General features: G+C 47.8%; 5 protein-coding genes across 6 annotated transcripts; 2 read left to right on the top strand and 3 right to left on the bottom strand.

Moving 5' to 3' along the window:
• Positions 1 to 2,813: 2,813 nt before the first annotated feature.
• LOC100823102 (FAD-linked sulfhydryl oxidase ERV1) lies at positions 2,814 to 6,447 on the bottom strand. The gene is made up of 6 exons (XM_003558498.4): positions 6,105 to 6,447; positions 5,948 to 6,031; positions 5,646 to 5,693; positions 4,923 to 4,987; positions 3,533 to 3,610; positions 2,814 to 3,233 (listed from the first exon to the last, which is right to left on the bottom strand). Exons 1-6 carry the CDS (start codon positions 6,288 to 6,290, stop codon positions 3,119 to 3,121), a joined length of 576 nt encoding a protein of 191 aa, XP_003558546.1. The 5' UTR covers positions 6,291 to 6,447; the 3' UTR covers positions 2,814 to 3,118.
• Positions 6,448 to 10,282: 3,835 nt separating this feature from the next.
• Positions 10,283 to 11,002, bottom strand: LOC100830796. The gene is made up of 2 exons (XM_003561875.3): positions 10,842 to 11,002; positions 10,283 to 10,752 (listed from the first exon to the last, which is right to left on the bottom strand). Exons 1-2 carry the CDS (start codon positions 10,924 to 10,926, stop codon positions 10,574 to 10,576), a joined length of 264 nt encoding a protein of 87 aa, XP_003561923.1. The 5' UTR covers positions 10,927 to 11,002; the 3' UTR covers positions 10,283 to 10,573.
• A 1,251-nt stretch (positions 11,003 to 12,253) lies between these two features.
• Positions 12,254 to 16,540, top strand: LOC100822791 (CASP-like protein 5A1). Its single transcript, XM_003558497.3, has 3 exons — positions 12,254 to 12,771; positions 14,982 to 15,114; positions 15,883 to 16,540. Exons 1-3 carry the CDS (start codon positions 12,560 to 12,562, stop codon positions 16,072 to 16,074), a joined length of 537 nt encoding a protein of 178 aa, XP_003558545.1. The 5' UTR covers positions 12,254 to 12,559; the 3' UTR covers positions 16,075 to 16,540.
• A 72-nt stretch (positions 16,541 to 16,612) lies between these two features.
• On the bottom strand, positions 16,613 to 19,396 carry LOC100822479 (BTB/POZ domain-containing protein SR1IP1). Of its 2 annotated transcripts, none has more exons than XM_024455002.1 (5): positions 19,129 to 19,396; positions 18,907 to 18,976; positions 18,227 to 18,842; positions 17,516 to 18,109; positions 16,613 to 17,437 (listed from the first exon to the last, which is right to left on the bottom strand). In XM_024455002.1, exons 2-5 carry the CDS (start codon positions 18,927 to 18,929, stop codon positions 16,862 to 16,864), a joined length of 1,809 nt encoding a protein of 602 aa, XP_024310770.1. In that variant the 5' UTR covers positions 18,930 to 18,976; positions 19,129 to 19,396; the 3' UTR covers positions 16,613 to 16,861. The 2 variants fall into 2 exon arrangements, with proteins under 2 accessions (XP_024310770.1, XP_003558544.1); XM_003558496.4 differs by having other exon boundaries at positions 18,227 to 18,811; positions 19,129 to 19,391.
• Positions 19,397 to 23,210: 3,814 nt separating this feature from the next.
• LOC100822165 (patellin-6) lies at positions 23,211 to 26,951 on the top strand. Its single transcript, XM_003558495.4, has 4 exons — positions 23,211 to 24,296; positions 24,397 to 24,521; positions 24,617 to 24,758; positions 26,465 to 26,951. The coding sequence occupies exons 1-4, from the start codon at positions 23,559 to 23,561 to the stop codon at positions 26,723 to 26,725; spliced, it is 1,266 nt and encodes a 421-aa protein (XP_003558543.1). The 5' UTR covers positions 23,211 to 23,558; the 3' UTR covers positions 26,726 to 26,951.
• The last annotated feature ends 845 nt before the right edge of the window (positions 26,952 to 27,796 follow it).

The following is a 27,796-nucleotide window of genomic DNA, read 5'->3' as shown; positions in this document are numbered from 1 at the left end:
CTACTTGAAAGATTACATGAAATTGGTAAGCTAACATTACATTTCAGCAACATATAGGGTATCATGCGCCTACATCGGTACATCACTTTATATTTTACCAAAGAGATGCTACATTTCTTATTCTCCGATGTCGGCAAAATGAATAGCTGGTTCTGTAAATGGTTTTGAAAACGTTGACAGATGTAAACTTGATTTGACAAATTAAGAGTTGTTGGCTTGTTGCAGTTGCATACTTACATGATCACATGAACTAAACTGCACTTTGATGGTACTGTACTGTCACCACTCAAATGTGCTATACGTTTCAACACATGCATGCAGCGAGTTACCTAGTCGTGTCCCAACGGAAGGACCAAAAAAAGGAGATAGGTAGTATGCTTCGGGCTGCTTCGTTTAACTCGAGAACAAAAGAACGAGCATGGATGTCATAGAACACGTGTACAATGGTATGATAATGGTAGGTGATTGTGCATGATTACACTATATACCATTGGAAATGACTTGCATTAGCCATCCTTCTCATGGCGCCGACTAAAATTAAAGTGCCCACTACTCAAAATATAATTAAAGGGCTCCTAACCTTGCCTAGAAAACCTCATTCCAAGATTTTACATGTGTGAGAATACCGATAATAGAAACACTTAGAGCTTAAGCATCTCTTTTCTATTTGTTGCTAAGCATCACTTTTCTATTTAATTTAGAAATTAGATTCCTCAGACCATGTTTATTAGGTTGTCAAATTCACCATCTTTTCGGATGGGTGGGTGATGGAAAAAGGGGTGAATAAACTTTTAGGGCTTTTACTTTTGAAGAACAGGAATTTCACAGGAAATGGTTCAGTTCCATATCCGGAAAAATTACGGTGCTCCAAACCGGGCTTTCTAAGAGGCTTAGATTAATGATTTGCGCCCGCCCAATTTTATGCGAATTGGAAATTGGCATTCCAATACTGATGGATTGCAGCAAACTTGCTAACTGTGGCACACACAGGAATTCAGTAATCAGTTCTGCTTACAACCTCAGCAACGCAGTAATAACATTATAACATAACACCACCACCGTGTCTGACCTTGCCCCCTGTGATTCCACACACTGACGCAGTGACGCACATGAAACAACATGCGCCATTTCAAGTACTTAGGCTATTTTTTAACGCACACACGACACACTGCTAAACCTGAACAAAACATCACAGAAGACTTTTGGGGGGCATATAGCAGTTCTCTAATTTCAGGTACCGCAATCGTGGCATTTCGGTTTTCAGTTAAGGGCCAGGAGAAGCAGCGGAATCCGCAGGAGGCGTATCCGGATCCTCAGGGTGACCAGAAGGCGGTCTGTACCGTGGCACATATGGGAAAACAGGAGCGCCATGCTCGATAGGGCCTGCCCCGATACTTGCCTTGGTTCTTGGACTTGGGTCAACAGGCCGGTAGTCATCGGTCCTTACGTCTTGCAAGCTCCTCGTCTTTCTGTTAGTAAGAGCATGTCCAGTCTCCTGAAGAAAGGTGTATCAAGGAACACCATCAGGGTTTAAGCTATACTAAGCAATGACAAAAATGCATTAGGAAAGTTCATGTGAAGTAGAGAGTGTATCCGGTGTTTGTAAGCATAAGCTGATCTCAGTGATCTGTGTAATGCAGTGCGTTTTTCAGGTTTTGAAAGAAAGCGCGCACCTTCAGTCCCCTGCCGTTCAGCTCAGCGGTTCCATAGACATGATCTGCATTGATTGCAGTTCAGATGTCAAAACAATATATATTCCAAGGGAAATTAAAAGTTAAAAGTGCTATAAAAAACCGACAACCAAGAGTTATCACGACCTTACTTGAACAGGATCTGTTCTATAGGATCGTACCCCTACTGTAACTAAACAGCGGCTTGATTGAAAGAAAGAATGAACCTACGTACTGACAAGTGAAGAAACCGGCCAGAACCAAGCACCGACACCAGGCACTTGCTAAAGCTATACATATACATCTAAGCTAGCTAGTCCTCTACCACTTTCCACTCAGAACCAAACGTGACAAGAAGGAAATGGACATGAACTAATCACATGAACAAAGTGACAAGACGGCAAAAGAACAATGATGACGGCACGAGGGCAGTAGTAATAAGTCGCATGCAGAGCAACCTTACCTGCGGACTTGGCCGCGAGAACCACGGTGCTTCTGGCGTGAAACGAGCCGCCGAGCAGCAGGTTCCCTCCAACGAAGGCGAAGACGAGCAGAGCCAACACGTAGCGGCGCTTCATCTTCTTCGTCTAATCTGGCCCTGAGAAGCTCACTTCAGCTTACTTTCGCACACGCGTTTGGTGTTCGTTTTAACTTAGCCTTCGCTGGGGCAGCCGGCAGCGGCCTCTCCTTGCTTCCAAGATAAAGACAGTCCATGCGACGACGCGTGCGTGATGCAGCTCCGTGTGCATTAATCGTGCGGTTGTGTCAGCATTGGATTAAAGAAACGGCCGCGATAAGACGGCAGAATTTATGCCCGTCGTCAGCACCGAGGCGGAGGTGCAGGGGAAGGGGAAGAGAATGGCCGGGCAAAGCGAGGAAGGTGGCCTCCATGCATTCCTCCGTCCGTCCGGACCTGCAACTCTCATTGATTGTTATGTTGCCAGGTTTGAATATACTAGTGCTGATAGTCCATACATTTGCCGTTTCTTTTTCCCTCGAATTTTCCCACGCAATCCTGTCAACGTAGCGTGTGCTGATTTCCGGGGAATTTTGATGATAAGATACGGGTTGCACAGAAGCCTGTATAAGCCGGTGTGTTTGTCAGATAGGGCATAAAATCCGCTCTGGAGTTGAGAATAGGTATTGGAGGGGTTCAGACAGTAGTATACGTCCACATTTCACATAGACAGAACTTCACGTACACCCATCACTGTAAAACATGGTGGAACTGTACAAAGACAACATCAAGGGGCAAACTCAGATGCCATATACTGCTGCTAGTAGCATAACATTCGTCATTGGGCAGGGATAGGATGGATAAGGTAAACAATGATATATCAGTGCTGTGCCCTGAATTTTCTTTCCTATCCTCCTGGTCTTGCCCATCAAATAGTGGTCCGAAATTGTTACTACTGCAGAAATTTTATAAGATTGATTTCTGGGCAATGTCATCGGTTCGGCATGATGTCGTTGGAGCCCTCTAGGTCACACAAGCGTTCTGGGCAATCCAGCTTGCCCCACCGTGCATTTACTCTCTGGCAGGGAAATATTGTCTTTCCGAGGCTGCAAAAGACAACCAAAACACTCTCAGATGAGCAGCTCATAAGGATGGTCTCATCAGGGGAGGGGCATGAGATTCTGTAACACCATGACGTAGTGAACAGAAACCTTTTTTTTAATACAGATAACAGATCCTTTTTGGTAAAAGAGAGCCAAACAGATATACTGTATACATAGTGCTTCAGTTTTACTGTTTTTAGCCTGGAGATAGTTCTACTTTTCCAGTGACACCAGGAACACAATATCTTAAGATAGTTCTAAGGGATCAGTGCAAAAAATCAAAGTTGCTCATATGGATTTACCTTCGATTAACCACGTTGTGCACATAGCATAACCACTGGGAAAATTCAGCCTGAGATCCTGCCTGCACAGGATTTGCTCTGAAAAAGAAAACAGAAGTTAGTACATTACAGCCTATTTGTTATCTATACCAATATAAAAAGCTTGAGTTAGTGTGGGATACTTTCCAGCTGAGCTGATCTTCAGTTTAGTTGTATAATTCTCTATCAAATGTTTGTAAACAACGATAAGAGCCGTCTCCTAATCACTCATCTTTACTTCCTCCTAATTATACTTCTGCTTTCTAATCAGCCACAATTGCAATTTGTGGTACCCAAGTTCTTTTCATGCTTACAGTATTTATTTTTTAAATAATTTCTTTATTGTCAAAAAAATGTTCATGTCCTTATTCTTAAGTTGTCCGCATAGTCTGGAATTTTCAAAAGATGTTTTATTAAATAATTTATTTATTATCAAAAAAAATGTTCATGTCCTTATTCTTAAGTTGTCCACATAGTCTGGAATTTTCAAACGATGTTTTATAACTTTAGATGAAATTTTTACGATGATCGATAGATATGGGCACACAAATTTCTTATGCTTGTACGGAGTAATATTTATTGGCCTTCTCTAAGCATGGACAATTACATGTTTTTATAGTCTTCTTCCACCTCAACAAAATTCAAGGTAAGAAAACATGTACGACTAACTGTAGATGTCAGAAGAACCATTACCCGCAAAAAAAAAAGAAGAACCATTGTCCACATTAAATCCATTACTTATGCTGAACGTGACACAAGAAAGTAATCGAATAACAATAATTGGGCAATCTGATCACATGGATGGAACATATTACACTACAATGATGGAATGCTTTACTTTAAGCTTTCAAGAGCCAATGTGCACTATGTAAGCTTTCAAGAGCCAATGTGCACTATGTAAGCTTTCAAGAACCAAAGTGGCAAATAATTAATATGTGTTGCATATTTGCTATTGATAAAACTATCTTCAAACATATAAACAGCCATTGGATCATCATGCTCAACTGTTATATCTATGCCCCAGTTAGATCATCTGGTTTCTGTAAACAAGAACCTAAAGCATATGTGGGAAGTTTGACTATAATGTGAATAATACCTCCAAAATAGAAAAAAAAGACCCAGCTAAAATTTCACAATCTAACATTCATATACACAATTTCACATTGCAAAGTAACATGAATTACCCATCCTTATGTGATATTCTCATGGCTAATCATAAAGCGGCAAAATATCACAGACTGATACATTAATAACTTTATTAAAGATACCAGTACAGCAACAGGAACTAAGCCCAAAACATACAGACGCATCACAAGAATCAAACTACTAAATTGGACATCATAATTTATTAAGAGGCCAGCGAGTTGCTTACTTCAAAACTTCCTTGAAGTGATCAGCACATTCTTTGCAAGGATACAGTCTAGAAATTAAAGCCATCTGAGTATACAAACAAGCAGAAATGTTATCTTCGTAGATGGACCGAAGAAACAAGCAAAAGGAATAATTAGGCGTGGAACAGGATAATCTTCAGGAAGAGAAAAACATAATTCTCTTTGTTTGTCTGAACAAACTAACTAGTACGGCTATTCCAGATAAATGTAGTAGTAGTCGATAGTCATATATACCATGATAGTAATTGACAGTCGTGCTAAACCAAGTGCAAGGCACGGTTATTAAAAATGTACAAGCTCAGAACTTATGAGAAATGAATAAAAAGGACATATGGATCTTTCCTTGGAAAAAGGGCATGTCTACAATATAGCATTCCCCCTTTAATTTTCTGTGCTGATATTTTGCCAACTAACAGGCTTAAATCAATCTTCAATCTATTTGAGCCACTTAAAGATTTATACAGGCATTGCTTTCGACAAATCTGTTACAGGTGGAATGTAAGCATGCACATGGATTTGAAGCTAAACATAAAGAAAACATAAATGTGTGAGTTACAAATGTTCTTGTATCTAGCAATAACGGTATATCCAGTGCCTGTAAGGTCTGTTCCAAAACCACAATTCCACAAACAAGAACTTTACAAGTATGAGTATACATCATCCCAAACTTTAAACAAAGCTAATTAAGTGTATGTACTGCTTACCAGCTCTTTCGCATCCCGTTTCTGCTGCCTGGTTGGTTCATCAGGAAACTGGAACATAAGTAAACAAAACGCAATCAGATAATCAAATGAAATCTGGCAGCAAAATCATATAAAGCATCGATGCTTCGAACAACTCTTTGCCCTATCCACCAGTATAACGATTAATGTACGCAAATGCATCATGATCCATGGACAGCCACACATGCATGACCCACGCTACATGAACAGAACTCGTTTCGTAAGCGTACGGCAATTTGCTAAACTTTTGTGTGTTACTCACAGAGCCAACAAAGATCGAGCACCTGCGCCGCGATGGTGTGGAGCAGCATCCACGTGGCCCGGCCGACCTCCTCCTTCGTCAGGGGCGCCACCTTCGCGTCCTTGGCCTGCGCATTCAGTCGAACACCTTAGGGCTTGCCCCTCCAAACGGATAGGAGACGCGGGAGAGAGAGAACTTACCTTGAGGACCTCCGGCGGCGGGGACGGGGACGGGGGCGGGGGCGACGGCGGGGACAGGGAGAGCGAGAGGAGTGGGCGGAGGCGGAGGTCGTCAGGGGCGGTGTCGGGGGCGATGAGGAGGCGGCGGGAGAAGGCGGAGACGGTCCGGAGCACGGGGTCCAGCGGGTTCCAGCCCGACGGTGGCATCGCGGTGGCGGCCGTGGCTTATCTGCCCCGTGCGCGCGTTCGTACAATGGCTGGCAGGGCGAGGAGGGAGGAGAGGGGTCATGCGGCCGTCCCTGCGTCCCAATGGCAGAACCAGACGGGGGTGGCCTGGCCTGGCGGAGGAGGGAGAGGAGTAGGCCAAACGGGTGGATTTTCTAGCGAAATAGATGTATTCGGCCCTAAAGTAGTGGGCCGTAGGCCTAAAGTGCTGGGCCGTAGGGTTAGTTGTGGGTTGCTGAAGTACTGAAATCGATGGGTTTTGCCTAGTTTAACGTGGGCCAGGCCTGGTCGTGGTTAGTTCCAGACTTCTTTTTTCTCAAAAAAAAAAAGTTCCAGACTTCTTCTTTTTTAAGGGAAAGTTCCAGACATCTAGTTTTCCTCGCAGAAAATAAAAGTTCCAGACTTGTCTTATTTTTCCGCTAAAGATAGAAGTTCCAGTCTTCTAGTGTTTGATGCGCTAGAGCTTTATTAGTGACAAGCCTGGAAAAGTATCTACATTACGTAATTTTTGTAGAAACCGCTAAATTTTCATACATTCATAAAAGTTTTCAAAAAAAATAGGTGAGTGATGTCTTATGAGTATGTGAGTATTCATGTCTCATTCATCACTACTGATTGACGGCCTCTTTAATTCGCAAGATTTCAAAAACACAGGAGTAGAAAAAGTGTGTGATTTGAATGTCATGTCATGTGAAAATCCCACAGAAATTCAAGATGCGGAAATGTGCAATAGAAGTTGGATGATTGGACCACAGGAAAAATGCTGGAACTTGCTTATGTGTTAGCAGGTGTTTTCATAGAAACAATGAAAAAAAATCATGGGGTTGGATCTCATAGAAAAATTTCGACGGTTTTAAATCCTGCAAATTAAACAAGCTATAAAGGAAAAAAAAAACTTTAGACCAAAAATTTCTATGAAATTCCTTTCAATCAAAGAGCCCTTGAGAGGCGCACAAAAAATTCAGACAAATAGCGCCATAGCAGCTTCCCATCTATTCATTGCTGTATTTATTAGTATACTTATTTTCATGCCTTTCAAATGGATTTGACTTTCGACTTAGAATTTTACGGAGTACATGTTTATGGAACACAACCTCCTTAACATATTGTGCATGTGAAATGTGCAATATACCAACCGTGCGGTACATATGTTTACACCGCATCCCCTCTCCGGTGAGCATCCGATCAAAATTAGAGCATCATGCGTTTTGATTTTATCATCATGATTCATGTATTAATATTTTGTCAATGAACTAACTTATTTGATTTACGAAAGAAATACAATAGATCAATACAAGTAAAATGGACGTGAACAATGAAGATTTTCGATAATACTAAAAGTTCCATCATGATCCTTCAAAGTCAATGTCTCTCCGTTACATTTACATCTTCATGTTGCTCAATGTATTCGGTAACGGAATTGCAGAGTACCACTGTGCACAAAACTAACATACTTCCCCGCATGATCGAGCAGCAGAGTCAGAACTGAAAAACTAATATCCCCGAATGCACCACCCCACGTTTTCAAACTGCAGCTCGTGAGTGAATCCATTGACCCGAAGCACAGCACAACGCCGAGACTTCCTGTTCCTAGAGAACACCTGGCGATTCTTCTTCTAGGTCCGTCTCTGCGTTCGGCGGCGGTGTGTCCCGTGGTCCAGCGGGTAGCCGTGGTCGAGCCATGCAGCAGCGGCAGGGACAAAGTGGACATCGACGGCCTGCGTTAGTTTTGGATCGAGTTAATCCGATGTGATTTTGGAGTAATCCACATCCAGTGCGAACGTACGGACTCGTTCAGCAGGAACTTTTTCCCACTGCAGGCCCGACCATATACAACGTACAAAATACACGTTCAGACTCCATAAGTTAAGAGAGCCGATAGATGACCATCATCCATTAATTGTCGTTTTGCATTTTTCTTTCGACAACGCCGCTTCTGTTTCAAAATAAGATGCCGACACACGAGTATAAAATATCGGCGACATAGGATCCCCAGGCACTGGCCAAAAGTACAAAACAAACGTATCTGACGGTTGTCATGTCCCTGTCGGCCACGGACGGCCGTGGCTTCGTACTAGTACGTATTGTGGCTACGGCCTACGGCGCACTATGCAGCCTACACTGATTGGAATGTTCGAGTTGCCTGCTTACATGGGAGGATATTAAACACACGAAGCATCTTAGTTGTGCGGACCTGAATGAGCACGTCGAAGTCCAGTTTTAACGTCTTCGTCGAGTGTGGTTTAAGAAATTGAATGCGTCGGCCATGCTAATTTTCATCAATACATGCACTTTCTGCTCAGTGAAATGGGCGGCATGCATGCATGCAGCTCGTGCCACCGCTTTGAAAATCTAAAAGGGAGAGGTCAGACACTAAAACAAAAACCGTATGATGACTGCCAAGTGGACCATATATACAGAGAGGGAGAAAATCAAGCATGCTCACTCAAAATAGGATAATGGCATGTTCTAGTTCTATATCGGCCGTCCGTATTAAATATTTTGGAAAGAAGCTAATAGGAGTATAATGCGAACACATCAGTGGTGTTGCCTCGTAAGTAGTACTCACTCCGTCCGAAAATAAGTGAATTGAATTTGCGCATATTTTTATGCAAATTTTGTTTCCGAACGGAAGGAGTACCGTTCCCGAGAGAAAAGCTTGTCAAGTTTAAAGACAATCAATCATGCAGATGGCTTTATGTTGTTTTACGGCAGCGGCCACCAACAGTAGCAGTAGTGGTCTCTCCAATCAATGGTAGCCTCAGAAACAAATAAAGCAACCCTAATCATAGCATCCATTGGGCAGTTTTATTGGAGAAAGAAAGAGCAATACATCGTGAAAAAGAAAACGTGTCAAGTTGCATTTGTTTTTTCTTTTCCTTTGAGGAAGGCGTTAGTCCGGTTTAAGATGTCATGACATAAGCTAACGATTGATGATATCGACGAGCTACTGGCAGCAAAGTCACAACGAATTTACTAGTACTACTAACTAGGAGTACCAATTATTTCGACCACCAGTAACATCTCCATGTCACGTGCGCAGTAGCGAGCACGAGACATGTTATAGTCCGTCTCTCGAGCACTTCCCTTTCAGTTCGAATCAAAAATATAAATGTACAGCACTCATCATTTCCTATTGGTTTCCTTGAGAACAAATCATCGATATCCCTACCATCCTAGTACTATATGAAAAGGCTTCAAAGATAGTTGATACGTACTATCAACACAAAATACACCATTAGTTTTATTCTAATTAGACAGAAAATCGTGTGGCTAAATCGTATGCCTGGGGGACAGCAGCAGCAGCATCCGAGCAGGATCGCAGAACAGAACCGACAGAAATCTGCCGTTGCCACTCATCTGATAGTGTGGTTTGGCATTAAGAACGAGGAATGACCCCCGGCTTTTCTCCACAGACGCTAAAGGCGAAAAAGTCAGTCCAACGACCGAAAGCTGTGCTTTTTTTCCTTTGGATTTTCTTATGGAATACTTACGGCTTAAGTTACTGATTAAAGACGTTAACGGGATGGCTTGCTTCATACCAGTAGTAATCACCTCAGGTTAGTTGAAGTGTGATGGAAGAGAAAGAGAGATATTGGTTGGGAAAAGGCAGGGCAATTATTGAAGGATTGAGCCCAGTAATAGTGAGTTGATCTGCTTTGGTAGGCAATGAAAACCACGGCACGGCGCATCGAGTTTGTGGTGAGACAAGTCAGTCAGGGCTGAGATGTCAAAATCATGGCGGAGTACGTACTGATAATTAATTTGATGGTCGGCAAAATGATTTTTGAAGCAGCATCCTGCTCGGGAATATCCCCATCCCAAACACCTGCCGAGTTCTCTGACTGAACTCAAGCGCCCCTGCGGATAGGGTTTGCGTTTGCTGGGACCCTGAACAAACAGGCCGCGGAATGTTCATAATAATCCCTGTATGCAATATTAATATGATCAAATACGCTTGCGAATAAAACACATAGGTAAACCTGCGTATTGGAACGTATATATACATATATCACGTGCTCGGTAAACATGAAGGTGGAAGGAACACCAAACAGCTCTGTTCATTCACATACCCCAAGTATCGACATCTACACGGTGGACCGATGGATACACGGGGAGGAATCGGCTACACCTGTCTCAGAGCCCAGCAAACGTAGCAGCAGAAGAGGAAGGGAACCATGGAAAAGTCATGGGAGAGGAAAGCTAAAGAAGACAGCCGTGGCGCACGGCGAGACCTAGCTTGGAACTGGAACGATCCTCAGCTCCTAGGTGTCCCGGCAGAGGCGGAGTCTTCCGGCCCAGGGCCGCGGCTGGCGGAACCTGCTGTGCGCGCGCGGGCGCGCGGTGGCCGGCGGCGCCGGCGTGGTGCGGCTCAGCATCTCCCACATCACCTGCACGTCCTCGTACTCGCACGTGCTCACCTCCTGCCGCAGCCTCCACAGCCCTGCAACCAAATCAACGAAAACCGATCAATCAAGCCATCACTTCGGGGGGGCAAAAGCCAAAGCTGGTCGGATCACATCGAGGAATTACCGGACTGGCGGACCCCGAAGCGGGAGGCGACGCCGAGCCAGACGCGCCGCACCGGCAGCACCACGCGATCCCACCAGTGCCCCATCGCCGGTCCAGCAAGAGCCAAGAGGTTTCCTTCCCTCCCGGATATCACACCGGGGGGGGGGCTTCGGGTCCTCGTCTCGGCCCTGTATTTGTACACGCGCGCGCAGATGCTTCCGGACCCTGACACGCGGGCCGGGGTGGTGGTCTATTTCGGGGCCACCGTGACATGCGACGGGGGAGCGGAGGGTGGGTAGGCGCGAGTTTGTTAACCGGGGGGCGGCGGGCACGTGCCGGATTACCGTAGGCGGCCACGCCACACGTCTGCGGGTGGGGCCGGGATCCTGATACAGCGGTGTGGTGCCCGTGGCAGATTCATTGGCATTCGGCAGACGCTCCAGATGGCCGCCGCGCGCGTGGTATGTGGCGGTTGAGCGGTGGTTACCGGACTGTGGCGTGTCAGTGGATGGGGTTAGGTCAGCCGTTGGGCCGTGTCCTCATCGATCGAGAGCGCTGCGCTATTTTCCTACAGGCGCTAGTTAAATGATTTTGGAAAACAAGTTAAAATGACGAGCTCTTTTGTCTTTAGCACTCGGTAGTGGTACAGAGCTTGATTGATTAGCATGGCAGGCGTCTAGTGAAAGAGAGTGTAGGCCCTGAGCTTTGCTTGCTGGTGGTTGCATCCATGGCCGGACGGTTCCACTCACTCGATCCCAGATGCACCCAAAATACGTGCACGTCGGCAAGCAGGAGCGTGCGCTTTGACGTGTGACGCGAGATTTTTTTTCCAAAAGGAAAAACAGGCAGCAACAACTAACTGAAAATCGGCAAAAACAAAACGATATTGACCACAAGGCTATAGAGCCGCGACGATATTTCGTGGACAACCTACTACCAACCGGCGACCCCATGCATGGGTGGCCACCATCAACGACCGGGAAAATTAATCGCTTCAAAACAGAATTACGAGCCCAGGCGAAAAGTATATCGACACATATTGTAATACTAGTGTACTATCACAAAAATATCTTTTCTTGTGTTAGGCCGCTCAAGTTAGCCGATATCGCCAGGGTTTGTTAGTGCGGCTGCGTCGTCTCGCTAACGCACGCCACGCACGCTGATTTTCCTCGCGCCGTGATCGCGACGCACGAGCAAAAACCCTCTCGAAGGCTCCAATCCTTGCCGCTGCTGCTACCGCCAGCTATCCGGTGCTACGGACGAAGGAAATCCCACTGACGGACATGCGGGCCCCGGAAACTGACACGCACGAGTGAGAGCTCCCGGCCCGCGTGGCCCATACGCTTCAGTCTTCACCGCGCGCAGCGCAGGACGGCAGAAGAGGCGGTCCCACGCCGTCGCTCGCAGCTGCTGCGGCTTCTCCCCCAGAAACAACCGTCTCGTTTTTTTCTGCTTGGCCAAAAGCGAACGGGAGCGAGCTCTCGCAACGGAACGGCAAAAGAAACCCCTCTTCCCCCATCCCCTCCCCTCCGGGTCCGGGACTCCCCCGATCGCGACCGACGAGGCCGTCCCGATTTGCTAACCCCTCCTCCAGTCCCCCCCCCCCCCGCGCCCGAATCCGGGGCCTCCACGACGTGGATCTTTGGCTCAAGCCCATCGATTCCGAGGCAGGGCGCGGTCACCGCTTCGGGCGTCTCTGCGGTAATTGGAGGAGCCGAGCCCGTTCGGTCCGGGGCGAGATGTTCGCGAGCCGGCCGGCGGTGCACCCGGTGGAGGCGCCGCCGCCCACGGATCCGGTGGAGCAGCCCACCGGGGTGCTCATGAAGGACCTGCCCGGGATGCCGGGCACGGCCGGCGGCCTCGGCCTCCGCGTCGCGCAGTTCGTCTTCGCCGGCGTCGCGCTCGCCGTCATGGCCTCCACCAGTGACTTCCCCTCCGTCACCGCCTTCTGGTTCGTGTCCCGCATCCCAGTTTCTCGCCTTCCGCGTTAGTTCCTACGGAGTACTACTGATTCCACTCCATTGAGTTCATTTCCCAAACTGGCTGTGTAAGACTTGCATTCTAGGTCCAGTCGTTGTGTAAGGAAGGCAACACGATACGATCTTTGCTTCTTCGGGAGGGTATGAAGTGTGTTCACACTTTGGAAGTTGTGTGCCCTGGGGAACTTGTTGTTTTTGAGAGTTAACTCTAGGCACTCCTGTGTTGGAATTTATTCCCATCCCGTTTTCCGAAAGCTTGGAGTGCTGATTGTAATGCAACTTGTGCAAACATGCGACTTTGTGGCCACTCCTGCCTCAGTTGAGGGTGAACTAGCAGTGTGCATTTGGCCCTGGTGTTCTTTCACCAGTGGAATATAAACATGCTTTGAGCAATTGGCTACCGAGTTCTGTACTTACGAAGTGAACAGGACTGAGCAGATGAGGATTCAGGCCTAAAGGACTTGGTTTTTTGTTGTAGTTACATGTGTGAAAAAACGTCTGTCTATCACCACCATTTCTCTTCCTATTGTAGCACACATCTTTTTCCGTTGCTTAGATTTTCTGTCGAAATTGAACAGCAATATAAAATTGTCCAAAAATATACCCTGCCTCCTGATACGATAGTTACCACGTGCGTTCTTCTTTTCTTATGCCCCTACAGAAATAGATATTCTTATGTATGTACTTAACTGCCTTAATTTTTTTTGAAGTTTCATTATATGCATGCCACAACACAAGGGTCCTACTAATAAATATAAGCACATTATGTTGTCATTGGATATCCTCTTGTAACTACATAAACTTTTCAACAATATTGCATTATGCATGTTTTTTTTGTCTTTTCTGTTCTTGATGTGTGAACCAAATTTGGTCCGAATTTTTGTTCCGTGGGGTTGTGCGAGTCTTGTAACTTGTAAGAAAAGTATTTTGATTTTTAATGACTTCTTGAATGATAAACTACATTTATGTTGCCTGAAAGTAACTTCCCTGGTGCCCCAAGTGCCTAGTGCATGATTGCATCTAATCCCCTTATTGCATACAAGTAACTTCCCTGGTGCCCCAAGTCTGTGTTAACTGCATTTGTGTTGCCTGAAAGTAATTTTTTGATAAACTGAGCCCCACTTGTGGCACTCCATTATCTTACTGAACAATTTCTAGTGCAAGTATGTCGAGTTTGTTTATAAAATTACGAAGGGCCCAACCTTTCTACTCCCTCCAATCCATAAAAAGTGTCGCCCACTTACTCCGTTCCATAATTCTTGTCTCAAATTTGCCCAAAAATGGATGTTTCTATTCCTAAAAAGTGTCTAGATACATGTAATATTTCGACAAGAATTATGGAACAGAGGGAGTACTAACTTAGCACAAAATGGGCGACACTTTTTATGGATCGGAGGGATTATGGAACAGAGGGAGTACTAACTTAGCATAAATTAGTTATTTTTTGAAGGATCTCAGATCTAAATTTAGCTTGTGGGTCACGCTCCAATATGGAATACTGATAGTCTTCAGTATGGTGATGTTCTTTCCGAATTAGTTTTGCATCTTAAGAGGAGTTTAACACTCTTACATCTAAAATTATCGTGTTGGTCCATACTGTAGTTTCCAAGTCTATTTTAGACTTCTTAAACATGAAGGTCGTTGGTTTGGTTACTTATTTGTTGGTTGCATGTGCATGGTTGTGCACGACGGGAATTCAGTATTTGCATTAGTATGGTGTATGTATGATGTGAAAATTGTATTTTTAATGAAATAGACACAGGTTGACACTTCTTTATTGGCCTGATTTACAGCAAGCAGCAAGGATGTTGTCCATGATTTTGAGTTATACAAGGGCTCTCTGTTCTGGCTAGTTTGTTGGCTTTGTGTCTGCTGCAGTCAAGCTCCCCTCATAGCGCCATTCTGTATTTCTACTAGAGACAGGGATGGAGCCAGCGTCTGCAAGCAAATTTGTTTAGACCACTACGAATATTTTAGATATTATATGGAACACTTTGCTAGATTCTATTATGTGGCCCCTGCAATACTTCACATATAGAATCTTTGTTGGATTACCCCCCCCCCCCCCCAGTATATTTCGTAGTTTCATCCCTGACTAGACATTAGACATCCTCAGGGCCTTTTTATCTTTCAGTTGTATTTTTTGAACGGTACCGAACTGACAAGTTACTGTTTTGGGCAGCTACCTTGTTGCGGCAACCATAATGCAATGCCTGTGGAGCTTTTCACTTGCCATCGTGGATATATATGCATTGCTTGTTAAGCGTTGTTTACGGAACCGTCGTGCTGTTTGTCTATTCGCTATTGGAGATGGGGTAAGTCGATATAAGTCTTTTCCTCTTTCTGCTGCATGCAAAATTCACTTGGTCAATATAGTTTTTTTGTACTACCTTTGTTCTCAAATATATGTTACCTTGGGTTGCATGCTGTCAACTTTTGCGAAATTTGTGCAAAAGCTCATTAACTCGCCCTATCAAAATAATGTCGTTAGTTATGTCTTGATTTTTTTTCCATATATCATGCACTTTTTGTTATTTTCTAAAACATGTTAGGGCCGGAATTCGTAGTCAGAAGTGAGTGTGAATTGAAAGATGTGTTGTTGAGACATACAAGAGAAGTGTTACCAGCAGTGAACTTGTTTCATAATAAGCGCAGGCATACTTCTTTATAGCTTAGTACTGTCATAACATACTTAAGGCCTTGTTTGGTATAAGAGTATTCAAATGGTTTGTAGAGTATTATCCCCTCCGAGTACAGAAACACTAAAACGAATGAGCTGTTTGGTAGACCTGGATTACAAGGGATAACCCACCATACTAGTATAAATTAGGGTAGAATGGGATTTGAGAGTATTGGGTGATCACCCAATCCCTTCAAATACCCAATCCACTTTGGACTAAAAATACACTCCTGCCAAACAAGGCCTCATGGTAGTGTTGTGTTGTTTTAAAATAAGAAATATTGCACTAAGATGGATATAACTGCTTAGATTCTGAAAATCGAGGAAATTACATATTTATTGCAGCCTGCATTCTTTGACTTTGTGAGATCTGATTTAGTTATTTTTATTTTTTTCTTGGTAGATCACGGCAGCATTAACCTTTGGTGCAGCATGCTCGTCAGCAGGCATCACTGTCTTAATTGATAATGATCTGAACATATGTGCCGAAAACCACTGTGGAAGTTTCGAAACCGCGACGGCATTGGCGTTCATGAGCTGGTTTGCTCTTACACCGTCCTTTCTGCTCAACTTCTGGTCGATGGCTGCTAGATGAAAACAATGAGGAATATATAGGTTGACTTTCGAACGGTTTGGTGCCCCCAACTATGGTTTAGTGACGACTGGATAAAGTGACAGAGCTAATCATATGGAAATTGAAGCTGGTGTATACCAGCTCTGTAAAAAAGGGATAGGTGATGGCTTGTTTTGAACATGGGTTGCTGTGGAACTCTAAAATTCTTCTGACCCAGGCTTGATGTCCTGAATCCAACTGGTTTGGATTTTGTCCTTAATCATGTAGTATTATGCATAATAGAGAGCTTGCGGTGATGACGAGTTCATGATAAGTAGGCACAATGTTGTCATCCTTGCATAGGAAGAGGCTCTCTCCTTTCCTTTTTTTTTTGTTGAGAATAGCTCTCTCCTTTCCTCTTCACCTTTTTGTTTGTTCCAAGGATGTCTTATGGGCCGGCTGTAGTTTGTATGTACAATAGCCAAATTCAGGTCATATTTGAATGTCAGTTGTCCGTTGTCCTGGGCCGGAGATGCATTGCTAGCCAGAACAACGTTATCGTAATCCTCCGAAAAGAGACGAGGGGAATGGTTTTCGATCACATTAAATGGCTAAATACTTCCAATCCAAAGGTACTATGTGGTATGGTAGTAGACACTAGAAAGTGACCAGCTCACTTTACAGTGGCACAGAGCTGTACACTGAACAAGAGTTCCAAAAATCTTACTGTACTCACCATGATCCGAGTTTCTTCGTCGGAACTTACAGGACGCACATTACAATATGTACAGTACTACGTATATTTGTAACCGGGGAAGGGCGAACGAAGCTAAGAAATGGAGTGCCTCCGATCCTTGGGCGGCTTCGCGCGGACCTTGGCGCCGCCCACGGAGTCGCGCACGAACGGGTTGAGCCGCCCGAGCTTCTTCATGAACCCTCCTCCGCCGCCGCCGCCAGCACCGCCCTGCTTCTTCGGCAGCGGCGGCTTCCCGGACGCCGGAGCGCCGCCTCTGCCAGCAGCGACCGGCGGGGCCGCCGAGGGGTCCCTGAGGCGCATCTTCATCTGCATCAGCTCCAGCCTTAGCTCGTCGTTCTCCCGCTGCAGCCGCGACATCTCGCTGGACGACGATGGCGAGGGCGCGCTCCGGTCCCGCCCGTTGAAGCTCGGCTTGTAGGAGAGCGCCGGGGACTCCCCTCCCCCTCCGGCATAGGACGGCGCCTGCGAGTGCGAGGGCGTCTGCGAGGCCCGGAGGCGGCGCTGCTCGTGGTAGAGCACCTGCACCACCGTCTGCACCGGCAGCCGGTCGTTCTGCGCCGCGTGCGCGCATGCCTCCCGCGACAGCTTCTGGCAGTCCATCACCCCGCACACCTTCTTCCTCTCCCCCTCGCCCAGGCCCGGATGCGCCTAGGTAACACACACGCACACAAGCTAATTAAAGCTTAGAATCACATTTCGAAGAAGAGCGATTCCCGAGTTCCTGACCTTGAGGTAGATGTCGATGGCGCGGTACATGCCGTCCTCGTTGAACCGGGCGCGCTCTGGGATGAGCGTGGCGAGGGCGACGAACTTGTCGACGGGGAGGTTGGCGTCGGAGGAGATCTCGGCCAGGTAGCTCTCCATGAGCCTCCCGACGAGCGCGACGTCGGTGGGCGGCGGCGAGGCCACGGACACGAAGTCGTCGTCCGTGTTGTAGTCCAGCCCGCGCGGGGCCATTGCCATTGCCGCCGTCGCCTCGCCGCCGCCCTCGTGGTGCTCCAGGTACCCGACCAGGATCCTCTGCACGGCGTCCACGTCGAACGCCGCGGCGCCGCCGTCGGCGTCGGGCGAGGCGGAGGACGGGATGAGGAGGTCGTCGAGAACGGCCTGGCCCAGCTGGGCCGCCATCCGGGCCTCCAGGTCCAGCCGGCACGCCAGCGACGTGTCCAGGTAGATCGCGGCCCGGAGCAGCATCGACAGGAAGCTCACCGACATGGTGTTCTTCTCCCTCGGCAGCAGGCTCACAATCGTCTCCAGCACCACCCGCTTCTCGTGCTCCTGCCGCGGGTCCATCTTCTTCCTCTCCCTCCCGTTCACGTCCTTTTGTATTGCAAGTTTGCAACACACACAAACAAATTGAACAATTCGGCCATTAATTTGAGACGCTCGCTACCAAGAGTTCTGCTGTTGCGTGATGTGTTGGACACTTGGACTCACCAGCCTACGCAGGGACTTCTGAGCGTAGAGCATGATCAAGGTCCCCAAGGCGATGCCCTTGAACCCCCTGGCCTTCATGGCGATCATGACCCTCTGGAACGTGTCGATCCTTAGCGCCGTCAGCTCGTCGGCCCACCAGTCATCGACCGCCGCCTTCGCCGGCACGCTCACCACGCCGCTCTCGTAGCCATCGCCGCCGTCGCAGGCGATGAGCGCGATGGCGTCGACGCACCGGCCGACGAGCTGCACGCGCTCGGACGCCGGCAGGAGCTCCTCGGACGCCCGGAGCGCGGCCACGGAGCCGGCAAGGCTCGCGAGCGCCACTTCCTCCAGGTACGCCTCGGCACGGCCGATCAGGTTCCCCGGCTTGCACTCCTCCGTCATCTCCAGGTGCTCGGCCGCGCAGCGCAGCATGGCCACGTTGTCCGCCGTGATCTCGAAGTTGGCGCCGTAGCAGAACTTGATGACAAGCTCGAACGCCTTGGCGCCGCCGGGTAAGCCCGGGATCTCCAGGTGGGTGACACGGGACCCGTTGGCGCCGGACACCAGCTTCCTTATGTAGCCGCATTTAGATGCCAATGGGAGCTGCAGGAACGGTTGATCAATGCTAGTGCGCCTGTTTAGAGCTCAGGGATTCTTAATTCCTTTCTATCTCTCTAGAGCAGAGTCTGAGAAATTACCTTGTGCAGGTTGAAGGTGCCATCCCCAACTTGGATGGTAATATCGCTTGGGAATTCTTGTGAACGGATCCTGCACCAAACACAGTTAGAAAAGAATCGAGTTCATCAACAACTGAACTGATCCTCCCAAAAACGTGTCAACCCAAAGTAAAATGGAGAAAGAAAAGCTGAGCTCAGAGATGGAACTGAAGTGAGGAGAGCCAAGCCTGCCAAGGTACGTACCAGTCGCTGGTTCTCTTCATGGCAGCCGAAGAGAACTGCGTCTCGGTCTGCATCCCGGATAAACCTTCACGAGCTCTCTCCTTCCTTCCTTCCTTCCTTCTCTAGCGCTATCCTCTCTTCATGTTTATCTCAAGGCGACGTATGTCGACGTCGGGGGAAATCGGGACAGCGCATCGAGTGAAGCAGGAGCGGCACTCGAGGATTGAGCTGCGGTTTTCGCCAGTGGACAAGCGCGGGGGCCAGCATGTGGCGGCGGCTCCTCGTGGATTAGATGCAAGAAAAATGCCAATACACAGCTCTGGACTGGTGGCTACGGAGCCTTGGCTGCTGACTGCTGTCTTTTTTCTTCTCCCACGACTTGTCCCTGCCGACTTTTTTGGCATTTTTGGGAGGAAGATGCGCTTCAACTGTTGGGAGCTTGAGTGTTTTTTTTACTGGAGTACGAGCAAATGAAGTAAACTCGTGTTACAAGCTTGTCTTAAGTGACGTTTAATGGATCATTTTGTTGGGCTTTTTACCGGGCTGAACGCCTGAACCCAACTTAGGCCCAAATGGTACGGGGCCAGCAGTCTTGTACTCTCACTGTCTCACCGCGTCATCTTCACTTCAAGAGACACACTAAACGACCTCACTTAGGTCACCTCCGGCAGGGCGACCCATTTGGGCCGGCACGGTCCGTTTGCGGGAAACGGACCAAAAGCGTGGTCCAGCGGGGCGACATATTTGGATGGGCGTCCGCTCGGTCAAACCTTTTCGCCTTTCCGTCCCCACATGGCAGCGACGCAGAAACACGCGTCCCGGTCATATTAAAAGGTGACCAACCCTTGTCGACATCCCCACTCCAACCACCTCGCCAAAAACCCTAGGATGGAGTCCTCGACATCTCTCCCGTCGGCCACCGCCACCATGAAATCCTTGGCATCTCTCTCGTCGGCCACCGCGCGTGGAATAAGTGGCGGCACCGGAGGAGTGTGCCCCTACGTCGAGTTCCGGGTTCTCGAGCCTCTTGAGGAAGAGGAGGATCGCCTCATTTCTTTTGCGAAGAAGGCCTCGTCGAAGCATGGCGCCAAGGACGACGCCCGCCGGAAGGCCTTGGACGACGCGGAGATCGCCAAGGGGATGGCGGCAGACCATGCGTTCGAAATAAAATGTCGGGCCTGGCAAGCCGACCTGGACGTGGCGCCGCTACTACGGTTCCCCGGCGAGGACGAGTAGATTCCGGGAGTGGAAAGCTGGATACACTGGAATGGGTTATGAATCATTTTGGAAATTTAGATTTCCTAAAAATGGTTCACAACCCACTCTGATATAACCATCATTCCCCTCCTGGTGTAGAAGGACGAAGGCCGCTCGGGGGCCATCTATGAAACGAAACAAATATTTAAATTGATGTTGTGTTCTTTCGCATGTTTTTTTTTCTCAATTTGCGTCTTCCCGCTGGACGCGCGGCCCCATCCAAACGGACAAAGGCCGGACTCTGCCCATTTTCTGTCCGGCACGCGATCCAAACAGACGAAAACGACCAAGTGACCGTTTGTTTCGCGTGCCTGTAGATGCCCTTAGGCCCCGCTTGGGAGTGCCGTAAGATTATACCCATGTAAACAATCACCCCTGGTAACGAATGAAACTAGAGATTCACAGGTGGATTAATTTTAGCTGTTTGGGCAGTAAAGCATCAGCGACAGCAAGAATACATCAGAGATCAAAAGCAGGGAGATGGTAGAGGATGAGCGCGGCTGCTCGAGGCCCGTGGACACCGACGGGAGTTTGGAGCCGGGGACAGCGGCAGCTTGCAGCCCAGGGACGGCGCTAGATTGGAGGCGCAACGGCGGCGGCTTTCAGACCGGGGACGGCGGTGGCTTGGAGGCGCGAGAGCGGCGGCTTGCAGACTGGCGACAACGGTGGCGGTTTGGATCTCGCCCCGCAACGACTGGAGCTCGTCGAATCCCGTCGCCAGCGGCGCGCGCTCTTGCCTCTTTCTTGCTTCAGCCCCGTGTAATGGGTCGAAAACGGGCGGAAAGGGAAACGAGAACGACGAACCAATCACGTTTCCGGGCCTTGGTCGGGAAAATTTTCGGCTCCGAATTTTACTTTACACCGATTTTGGGCCAAAACCAGGCTACCAATCAGGACCTTAGTTATATTTGGGATTTCCTCTAAAAATTATATTTAGGAATTTTGGCCAAATAAACACAATACCTCCTGCAACATCCCATATCATCCCCAGAATCAAGCAGCACCACAAATCGGCCTCGGGATCTTCCAAACCCGCACGACAGCTGTTGAATAATTAGGCATTTTTGATAATTGTTTAGTCCAGAAAATCTTGACAGTGATAATGTAGCATATCATGTGATGCAAACTAGACATGCTAAATATCAAGGTCAAGTTACTTAAGCATGTATGAGCACAATGACTAGATCAGCAAAGATCGGCAGTATATACTCCAAGTACAATGGTAAAAGATAACAACATCACAGAGGTACCAGGTATGTCATTCACTTCTATCTTTAAACTGACAAAAAACTGCATAAGACAACCCTGTTCAAGATCACTACTGCCACTTGAAGCTGCCTGAAGATCTGAAAAAGAGCTACACAAAGAAAAGAAGACAAATGAGTTCATAAAACATCCATAAAGTTATAACTAAAATTACGTGCGATGGCAAAGACTGAACAGCTGCATGATTTTTATTTACGAAGTGAGAATTAGTTCTACAACGAAAGAGATTGCTTGGGCCTATTCGGAACATAAGTGTATAGCACTACCTTTTTTTCAATAGGCTCAAAATTACGAGACAAAACAAGCAACTCAAGTGACATGGATGTTCTAAATCCTTCAATATGAATCAGCAGCAATACATTATTTTCCGTCATCAGATTAGAGTAGCTCATGACATGGATGGTAGTATTAGCTGTCCAGAACCTATATGGAGTAAACCATGGGACCATTTTGGAATCAATCAAAGCAGGATTCCAGTTTTTAACTTCTTTTAAAGGACTGTCAAATAAGAAGTGACTTGAGTACCAAAAGGCAAACATGATGTTTGAAACAAAGTAATGTTGGAGTAACTACGGAGTATCTGGAATAATGCAAATATGCTGGCATCCAATCCATCTATCAACGCTGACAGGCCCGAAACTAAGTAAACATACTTTCTGACCAAGATGCCTAAGCATCAATGGAGTGCATGAAATTCAGTATAAAGAAGCAAAACTGTGCTGATAGCATACCTAAGTGCCATCATCAGGATTTCTGCGGAAAGCCCAGGAACAAAGAGGCCTTACTTATCAGCCTGTGTAGTACTGTTGTCAGCAGACATAAATATATAATTTAAACATCCACCTAAGTACCTGTTGAAACATGCGTAGCTAATAGTTTACATTACACACCTTTCCATAAGGACTATAACAGTTAAGCTTTTAGGTCAATCGGTTTGCGCATGGAACTACGGTATGAAAGCAGAAAATAGTAAGCTCAAGATCTACCTATGCTCAATTTATTGAAATCATTGCGGTGAATGCACGGTATGACTATTGCTGGTCTTGCACTTGTGCCCCCAGCTCTAGAATAAGTTAATTGCATGCCTTCACTTAAGCACATATGATTTGGGTGAAACAATCAGTGCTGAAATACAATGGTTCCATAATTGAATTTTGGCAATGCCATAGTTCAAATTTCCTGCCCTTGTATTTTCTGTAAATCCCAGAATGATGATTAAGCAAATGGTGCCCAAATAGATTCTAGATTTCAACCAGACAATCCTCACAGAAAAAAATGCGAGAAAAAGAAAAGCAAATTAAGCTGTTCCTCGCCAGATCAAGATCCCGTTAACTTGTTCACGAAGTTGGTTGGTCTCCCAACGAAATCAGCTGTGAATTCAACATGACAAAGGACAGCCAAGCTTGGTGATGGCAAGTCACAACACTTTAACCATGGCAGTCATGCTATATCCAGGTACACAGATCGCTCCATTCTGCGTTGCAGGTTCACAGTTTACAAGTAAAGCATTGTGCAGTATGAAAGTCAGATTAATGATAGCCTATGCAACAATAGTTGTTTCATTATTCAGCGAGACAGCTTGAGCTCCTTGCCCGCGGGATCCACCGCCGCCGCTGCTTTAGCCGAGAAGAGAGACGGAGCCACGGAGGGGGAAGAAAGCAGCAAGCAGCGAGACACAACAGCCCCCACCGCATCGATCGATCCCCTTTCGTTCTTAAAACCCCCCGAGAAGAGAGGCGTGAGCAGCCAACGGCGGCCAGCCACCAGCAAGGCAGCAAGCAGCGGAGCACAGCCCCCACGCCAGCATCATAACGCCACCCCACGCCAGCATCATACCCCCCACGCTCCACTGCCCACTTCCGTTTCAAATACCAGCAGGCCACACTCCTTTTTCCCCTCTCCCGCATTCCCACGAACATCTACCAGGGATGTCTCCGACCACCACCCCGTCCCCGGCCGCAGCGCCGAAGCCTTCCTCAGGAGGAGCCAAGCGCGGCCTGATGGGTTCCCTCATCGACGCCACCGCGCTCCTCCGGACGGCCTCCTTCAAGGAGGACTCGTACGTGGCCGCTGCGCTGCCGGCCTCCGACCTCCGCGCGCTGGCCGACCTCAGGGCGCTGCTCGCCACCCACCCGGACCAAATCTCCATCTGGGGCGTGCCGCTCAACAACACGCCCGGCGACGCCGACGCCCCGGCCGACGAGCGCGCCGACGTCGTGCTCCTCAAGTTCCTCCGCGCCAGGGACTTCCGCGTCCGCGACGCGCACGCCATGGTGCTCCGCTGCGCCGCCTGGCGCGCCGAGTTCCGCGCCGACGCCGTGCTCGGCGAGGACCTCGGGTTCAAGGACCTCGAGGGCGTCGTGGCGTACATGCACGGCTGGGACCGCGAAGGCCACCCCGTCTGCTACAACGCCTACGGCGTCTTCAAGGACAGGGACATGTACGACCGCGTCTTCGGCGACGGCGACCGCCTCGCCAGGTTCCTCCGCTGGCGCGTCCAGATCATGGAGCGCGGCGTGCGCGCGCTCCAGCTCCGCCCTGGCGGCGTCAACGCCATCATTCAGGTCACCGACCTCAAGGACATGCCCAAGCGCGAGCTCCGTGCCGCCTCCAACCAGATACTCTCCCTCTTCCAGGACAATTACCCCGAGATGGTGGCCCGCAAGGTACTTGCGACTACTATCCCCTTCCTTTGTTCCTGTCACCCGCGCATTGCATTTCATTTTTCCCTTCTTCTCACACTGCTTCTACTCGCATTTGGGGCAGGTGTTCGTGAACGTGCCGTGGTACTTCTCCGTGCTCTTCTCCATGATCTCCCCGTTCCTGACGGAGCGCACCAAGAGCAAGTTCGTCATCGCGCGTGAGGGCAACGTCGCGGAGACGCTATTCAAGTAAGAACCGCTCTAATCAATGAGCTCAAGGTTTGGTACGGTTCGTGCTTCGTCGCATTGTTGTTATTGACACGGTTGCTGTTTCCTTTCGGCAGGTTCATCCGGCCGGAGCTTGTGCCGGTGCAGTACGGCGGGCTCAGTCGCGCCAGCGACCTCGAGAACGGCCCGCCCAAACCGGCGTCCGAGTTCACCATCAAGGGCGGCGAGAAGGTCTTCCTAGAGATCGACGGCATTGAGGTATGTCCATCGGGCCCTCACTGCGCTGGACTGCATTTCCATCCTCCTTGCATTGGGTTTATACAGCATTAGTTTACATCTACAGTCTGGCAACAACAATAATAATAATTTGAGCTGATAAATGGACACTAACAAAGTAACAAGCCCTTAAAGTACTATCCATCAGTTACTTCCCGCCTGTCCCTCTCTGGGTTCCCAAAATTGGATTACTGCCATGTCTCGTGAGCAATTGTGTGCTCGAGACCAGGCAAGAACACAAACGCCACACTTTTTTGTTTGTTACTTTCTCTACGTCCCAGGGTTTTGGCTTTAAGCGCTTTGTGTCCAACGTCGTCTTATTTTTAGTATGTTTTCACAGTCAAGCGTGATTGTGATTGATGTTAGGCAATGTCATGTACCCCTACAGTAGTATGACCTCATCTTTTGGATGAGATAGAATCGGTGGATGGCAGTGGCCGGCGCAGCGCAGGGGGGGACGCATGTGAGATTCTCATTTCAATTTTGAAATATTGTGGCGTGGTGGAAGGAACTATAGGTAGGAGTACGCTGCTTGCAACACTGCAAAAAGCAGCATAGCCTTCTTGCAATGCCACCAGCGGCGGGACACTGCGTCAAGCACCGCAGTAGCTGCTGCCGCTGAGATGCTGCGAAACTGACACCGGCATGGCGTGGGACGCTGCACCGGTGCACCCGCCCCGTTCCTCGGTTACCTAAAAGTTCTCACGAGAGAGCGGCAAGCGGCTCACGCTCGGCAAAATCTGGAGCTGCAGCTGATGAGCTAGCTGTAAATTTTTCCATCATACTGCTCACGCGTAGTACAGCTCTTCTGCCTCCACGGCAGCGAGACCTCTCGTGATTCGAAAAATTAAACAGAGGAAAGGAGAACACTGGCGGAAAATGCACGTGAATTTCTCGGTCAGGTTTGAATGAATTTCTTTGCTGCCGCTTTGTACGTACTCACCTCGTACGAGACGCAGATGATGTGAGAGTTTTTTAAAGTAGTACGTGGCCCCTCTCTCTCTCACTCCCGGTAAGCACCCGACAGAGGCCGTGCGCTCTTTTTGCAGCTTTGCTTTTGATTACGGGTCACGCCACGGTGCCGGTTTCCACGCACTGTCAGCTCAGCTCAGCAGCGGCGTGAAAGCGAAAAGAGAGGCTCACTTGTTTGTTTGTTCGCTACAGGTACGACTGCCACGCATTAAGCACCGTAAATTAGTAAAGCTTTTGCTAATTCTATGTCTAGAACACTTTTGCTTTTCCCTAATTGGCGTCTGAAACTGGTGCCTGGCGGAAAACGGGGAAAAGTAGGTTTAGTTTTTGTTTGCTAGTGGGGGTCTGACAGTGGTCAATTCTGTTCTCCTTGTTTTTTTTACAGCGGTCAATTCTGTTCTCCTTTTTCTTTCCTTGAGTAACAGTCAATTCGTTTCTTTAACCACCGTAAAAATTGAGCACTGTATTGGATTCCGCGAGGCTCGTGGTGGGGTGGGGCCTGTGATAAGGAATCTGCTAGCTTGTGTTACCAAGAACACAGGAGTCAAATTTCGATAATGAGCGGAGTACTCCGTACTACATTACGAACTTGTATAGTCATTTGAGCATAAACACTAGTACTTGCATAGAAATAAGGGTAATTTCTGGTGTTAAACTGGAGTACAGTTACATTTTTGTGTGTGGAGACTAATCAACTGTGGATTTTGCCATTCCAGGCCGGTGCAACAATAACGTGGGACCTGGTTGTCGGTGGCTGGGACCTGGAGTACGGCGCGGAGTACGTGCCGGCGGCGGACGGAGGCTACACGCTGTGCGTGGAGAGGACGAAGAAGGTCCCGGCCAGCGCCGACGAGCCCGTGCACAATGCCTTCACGGCCAAGGAGGCCGGCAAGATGGTGCTCTCCATCGACAACTCGGGCTCCCGGAAGAGGAAGGTCGCTGCCTACCGCTACTTCGTGCGCAAGCCGTCGGTGTAGGCTCCGATACGGTGGCCGGCGGCTTGCCGGTAGTGCGTTGCTTTGCTTGCCTTTGGCTTTTGGCTTTCCCTAGTCTTGAGGGGAGAGTTTAATTTAGGTCTACTTAATTAGTGCTATAATATGACATGGATGTATTATGCCATATGTAGAATATATAATGTCTGAGCTGTGAGATCCTACTTGTCATTCGTTATAAAGCTAATGAGTTGAGTTTTTTTGGGGTCAATTTTACATTTGTCGATTGGCGTTTGCAGATTTACTAATGCTTTGGATTCCTCTAGTATATATGTTTGTTTGTTTAAAAGATGCTTGTTTTGTAGGACCATTTAGAGGTGACTTTTGGACGCTTTCACACCGGGCCTAATTTCACTACTATTATAGGTGTAAAAGTATACATTTTGTGTAAAATATAACACTTTTCGTCGCATGAAAGCGTAATTCTGGTCTCGGGCATACATATTTTTCCTACTACTATTGTAATGAGACCTATGGTTCAAATCAACCTACTCCATTTACTTTTCTGAACGCGGTACAAGGTAGTACATTGGAATCTTAAAGAAAGGGTGTTTGAGCTCACGTCGGTTTTCTTATGTAGGGAGGTGATCTATAAATCTAAAAATAGTATAGACACGGTAAATAGCAAGACAATAAAACAAGCCTAACTCAACAACATGGATAATATAAGAACTAAACAAAATCAATAAGAACAGATCACGTTTGGCACATCGCTCTTCTCCTTGTTGGCATGATTGTTGTAGTTGAGGATATGACTAGCAGCGCCGTCTGTGCAACCTCTATTGTTGAAGCGAGGACGGATTGAAGCGAGCGGTCGCTTAGGTACGTTCTCCACCAACATTTCTTATATGTTGATCTATCTCTCTTTTTCTCTCTAAACAAGAAAGATAAGACCATTTCACTGCCTTGTCACTTTCATATATGGGCTTTTTTGTATTATAAATTATTTATGATTTGTGCTTGGGCCTTGGCCCAACTAGTGTGCAAATTCTAACAAGCGCTCTGGACTTCCCGATTCGCCAGTGTCTCAAATCAGTTTTTAACATTATTATTTTT

Source organism: Brachypodium distachyon, chromosome 1 (assembly GCF_000005505.3).
Source record: "Brachypodium distachyon strain Bd21 chromosome 1, Brachypodium_distachyon_v3.0, whole genome shotgun sequence".
NCBI lineage: Eukaryota > Viridiplantae > Streptophyta > Magnoliopsida > Poales > Poaceae > Brachypodium > Brachypodium distachyon.
Note: the sequence above shows the minus strand (reverse complement) of the source record. Positions and strands in the feature narration are given on the sequence as shown.